The sequence below is a fragment of the Parasteatoda tepidariorum genome, chromosome 4, assembly GCF_043381705.1.
Source record: "Parasteatoda tepidariorum isolate YZ-2023 chromosome 4, CAS_Ptep_4.0, whole genome shotgun sequence".
In the NCBI taxonomy this organism is placed as follows: Eukaryota; Metazoa; Arthropoda; class Arachnida; order Araneae; family Theridiidae; genus Parasteatoda; species Parasteatoda tepidariorum.
This window is the reverse complement of record NC_092207.1, coordinates 58,603,373-58,608,424: the sequence shown is the minus strand read 5'-3', so window position 1 is coordinate 58,608,424 and position 5,052 is coordinate 58,603,373. Positions and strand designations below refer to the sequence as shown.

Sequence of the window (5,052 nt, the reverse complement as noted above, 5' to 3'; positions counted from 1 at the left end):
TTTGAAAGTTTTGAAACATGAATTTATGCTTCAAAGCACAGATTTATTTAAACAGCATACGTCATTTAAAAAGCAACTGTGTTGGTATTACTTTTGAATTTGTTTAGATTATCAAACTATATATTTATTTTTTGAATTTTGAAGCCTGAATCTATATAAATTCAAATTATCGAAAATCACGAGCCTACAAAGACCTTATTTTACGTTCATTACCCTAAAAGTTACAAGATCGATTTCGATGTGTAAATTTGTTGAAAAACTGAAATCGTTTCTTTTTAATTACTGCTAAGAGTTTTTTTTGTTAGGCCTAATTATGATTTTCCTAATATATACACCGAAGAGCCATTACATTATGATCACCCTCCATCTATAACAATGGGCTCGCCCAGGTTTACATGGTTTCTCGCCAAGGAACAATGTTTTCATGGGGCACATTAGGACCCATAATCCTCATAGAACAATCCCTAACGTCTGTAAGCTACTTGAACATAATTGCAGACAGGGTTCATCCATTCATGGCAACAGTTTTTCCTGCGGGGGATGGTGTTTACCAACAGGATAATGCACCATATCATAAGGGTCGAATCGTCATGGATTTGTTCGAGGAACATTCCAGTGACTTTCAAATCATGTCTTGGCCCCCAAATTCACCTGACCGTAGTCCAATAGAGCATTTGTGGTCCTACTTGGAAAACCAAATTCGTGCTGCCACGCTACCCCCTCGCAATGTGAGGAAATTGCAGGACCAGTTGGTGAGCGCTTGGTGTCAGATACCTCAGACTACCTATCAGCACCTTGTGGAATCAATGCCACGTCGGGTGCTAGCAGTTTTGAGGACTAAAGGTGGTCCTACATGCTATTAGCAGGGTGGTGATAATGTATAATGGCTCTTTGGTGTATACGTAATATACGTATGTATGGGAAAGAATGTTCGAATAGTTCTCTAAAATTACTTTATTCAAGAACATCCTGAACATTCGACTGTTAGTAAATTAATATTTGGAAAGAAAGTTTATGCATGAGCGTATAATATTCAATAATAAAGAGATAGCATTAAAAATGCATGTACCTGTTCAATCAGGGTCATGTTCTGGCAACCTTGCCTTACATAGAAGGAAGGTTCCTTATCAGCTGATCCGAAGATTCTTTCTTTGCATATAACAGATATTTCCAGATTCTGTAAAATACATTTAGTTTAAAATTCTACTGTACTGGGAAATTCATTATAAAAATTTGTTTTCCACATTTAATAATTTTTTTTAACGATGTAAGTGTTTTGGGGAATATTTGATACATTTTGATCTTAATTATGCCCTACTTTCGATTTTGTTGTAATAGTTTTTGGCAGACTTGACCTATCCTGTAGCAAACTTGAATCAATTAACAAATGAGGCTGTTTTATGTTCTGCTATACATTTTACGAGTCTTTGCTTGCAAGAAGCCACCGGACTCCTTATCTGGTTAATATTCGGAGAGTTTACCGGCCATTTTTAAATATCTATTTTTTTTATTTTTAAATTTGGGTAAGGAGCCAAATTTTGTGGGAAAGTTCCTCCTTTGCTAAAGAAGATGGGTGGATGTTTCTTTTGTAACTATTTGACCTCATTCTTTTAACCATTAGTTTTCTTTGTTCAACATCTCTTCAACAGGGATGAGTTGTTATAAAAATAGTACCAAAATATTTTTTTCTTCCTAAAAATTGGAAAAATCCAAGAATTTTTCTTTGCTTTTATTAATTTACTCGCTACTGTGCGTAATTTTATAGCGATCACTTATAATATTTCTTCTATGACTCAAAAATAATGGTGTGAGTGAAAGCAACGTGGTTTCTTTCGTAAATAATGTGCAATTTTGGGACAAAAATCTATAATTCTATGACAGAGAAACAATTTTACTCTTTTATGTTCTACGTCATACAACGATGTATAAGAATTTTATTTAGACTCCCGACGAAAAAACACAACGTAGCGAAATATTTGTTTCAATATTTAATAGAATCCACAAGTCTTAATTTGACTAACTTTTTATTTATTTATTTTGTTCTTAAGTGACCTGAAAGCAACGACGCAACCTTTAAACATGAGAGGTAATAAAAATCAAACATACCCTTTGTGATGCATACCGTTGGAAACAATTGTCGATCCCGTTGAACATCTCATCAGTACCACTAACTGCAAGTAAAAATTAAGCATATGCAATATATGGAAACATAACACAGGAGAACGCCATTAAATTTCTGACATTTGAATTTTATATGCATACAAGTCTTATAGTTGCAAATTAAAAATGTTCGGAGCTTTTCAATTTCAATCAAATCAAACATTCAGTTCAATCAAATCATTGAATTGAATGCTGAACTCAATGGCACAAAGGGAAAATTGGATTTACTCAGTCAAACTGAACAATTATCAAAAAAAAAAAAGAAAAAAAAAAAAGAAAAATTGAACAATCATCTTGAGGTTTTAATATTTTAGCCTCGTCAAAAATTTTCATTTATTGGTATTACGAACATAAATAGCATCTTGAATAAATTTGGACACATATATATCTACGACTTTGAGCGAATATGTAGTGAATTAGTTAAAATGATTAAATTAATGTGCTAAATCCCCACCCTTCCGATTGTCCTCGGCGGTCTAACATTCCCCGCGGATAACGAATTTCTCGAATCAGACGTCCGCGCGGACGTCCATTTTCCCGTTAATGTTCGTGATACATTTTCAATTTTTGTTATCTTACAAGAGTCTAGCACCTTACTTCTAAAATGACCCTAATAATCTAGAAATCCCGTTAATTCCTTTATCAGACCAAATGCGCATGCTCACGTAATCGGTAAAGAAAATAAAAATTGTTCTGTGCATGTTATCCTTTCAGATTTCTGTGCAGAAACCTCTGTAAGTTAGATCCCTGGAGTGCCTTATTGGCTCTTGGCATTTCCGGCAAAATTAAATTCCTAGTGCACTTTAGCATCCAAATAGAGTCTCGGCGCTGCTATCTAGTGTGGCAGAAAGTAGACGTCCAAATTAACATGACCAACGGTATCTCACCCATTGCGGTGGTCCTGAAAGAGTGGATACCACCTCTGGAGAACGCACTAGGACTGCTCATCGAGAAGACTGATTGTGCAGCTCATTGGAAATAATAATAAAAAAAAAACCTCTGTAAGTTATTGGCTTGATTGTGGAACTGGCAAACGTCATATTTGATTCATTTAAAAAAAGCAGTAGGCTCGGATAAATTGACATTCCAGATAACTTGACCTTTGTCATTTGAAGTGTTTCATAAAAGAAAGATGTAGATCTCATAAAAGATAAATGTAGATTTTGAATTTATGAAGATAGTAACAAGTGCATATCAGATAATATTGAACGATATTTTGATTTTATTATGTTCATTATGTAAATTCTTACAGCTAAATTTCGAAAATTGCTTCTTGATACAAATTTCTAAAATGTGATACAATTTAAGTTGTAGGGGTTCTTACAGATTTTTGCAATGTTCCTAAAGGCAACGTTACTATTTGTTCAATTTTTTAAAAATTTTGCTAAAGAGTCTTCGTATGGCAATCTTTCATTACACTGCAGCATACGTTCTTCACCGAATTTCTTCCAATTAAAGCGTGCATTAAAAACTATACATTATTTTCAGAACTGGGCAGTATTATTTTTTTTCTATTCGGAATTTCTGGAGAGGTTGGATAAAAACTGTTCGTTTTATTTTTGACAAATAATATAAAACACTAAAATAATTAACTCTAAAATTACTCGGTTTTTAATCAATTACTTGAAATTCGAAAATTGCATAGATAAAGCAAATCGATGCCTTCACTTCCTAAAGATGCTCTCGACTAAATTTTTCAATTAAAGTTTTCTGTCCCACAAAAGTTCAAATAGCTTTTTTGCTATAGGCAATTTTCTGGTGACTTTTTTGGGATAATTTTGAATTTAGAAAAAAAAACAACTTTATGTCATAAGAAAATAATATAAAATGAAATGAAAACAATATAGTAAAGGTCCTATTAATATACTTACTACACAGCATTCTCATCATATTCATTTCTTCTTCATCTGAAGGCAACTGAGAGGTTACTACTGCAACAAAAGCTAGCACTAACACTAAGCAAAAATTCATGGTTACCAGAGAATGTTAAACCTGAAAAAATTTAATAATTCTCTATTAAAAACAAATTAGCAATTAACTATAAAAAGGGTTATAAGTATGGTTAAAAGAGTTGCTATGTTAAACAAAAATGATTAAAGAAAAATTAAAAATGTATGTATTTTTTTTAATACTTTAAAATACAATCTCGTTAGATAAATGTAAGAAATATAGTGATGATGACTAGTTAACAGACAGTATTTACAGCGCAGAATAAAAAGGATTTGTTTAGATTGCTATTACTACAAAAACTAGCACTAACGCCATTTAAAAAGCACAATTGCTACAACAGCATTTAGTAGTTTTCTTTTAAAAATAATTACTAGATCATTATTTTTTTTACATGAATTAAACGTTTAGTAATTCTCTTTTAGGGAACAAGCTGGTCAATAAATTATAAATATTTTTAAAAGAGTTGGAATGTTAAATGAAAACGACTGCCGAAGATAAATAAAATGAAAATATTTTTTAGTTAACGCTAAACAGTATATATATATATATACACTACCGGTCAAAAGTTTGCGAAAATTTTTAAATCTGCAAAGAAAAGGCCTAAATTCAAATGTTCATAGAACTGCGAAAAATCATTCAAATGGCATGAAAATTTGATATGTTCTGAAGTGAACCCTCTACTGTTAGTTACATATGATCAAATTGCAATACTTTGTTTTTTGCGAACTGAATCCAGCTTTTCATCACGGATTGTTTTTATGGTGAAAAAAGTTGTTAAGTTTGAACACTTGCCAAACTTGCAAAAAATATTTTTTGTACTTTCTGTTAATAGAAAATAGTTATTTGAACAGTTCTATGTAAGCCCTCAAAATTTCAAATCGATTTGATTTTTTTTGACGAAGTTATAGAATTTTGAAAAACATGTGTACTTTTCTCGATTTT

At 32.0% G+C, this 5,052-nt stretch overlaps 1 protein-coding gene across 1 annotated transcript in view; it reads right to left on the bottom strand.

Moving 5' to 3' along the window:
• The window catches only part of LOC107451511 (uncharacterized), a gene marked incomplete in the record, with an annotated part of 21,777 nt that overhangs the window by 3,572 nt on the left and 13,153 nt on the right, over window positions 1-5,052 (bottom strand). Inside the window, 3 exon segments of the mRNA XM_043057305.2 lie at window positions 1,070-1,177; window positions 2,107-2,171; window positions 4,032-4,152. Of these exon segments, the coding sequence (XP_042913239.1) occupies window positions 1,070-1,177; window positions 2,107-2,171; window positions 4,032-4,131 (273 nt within the window).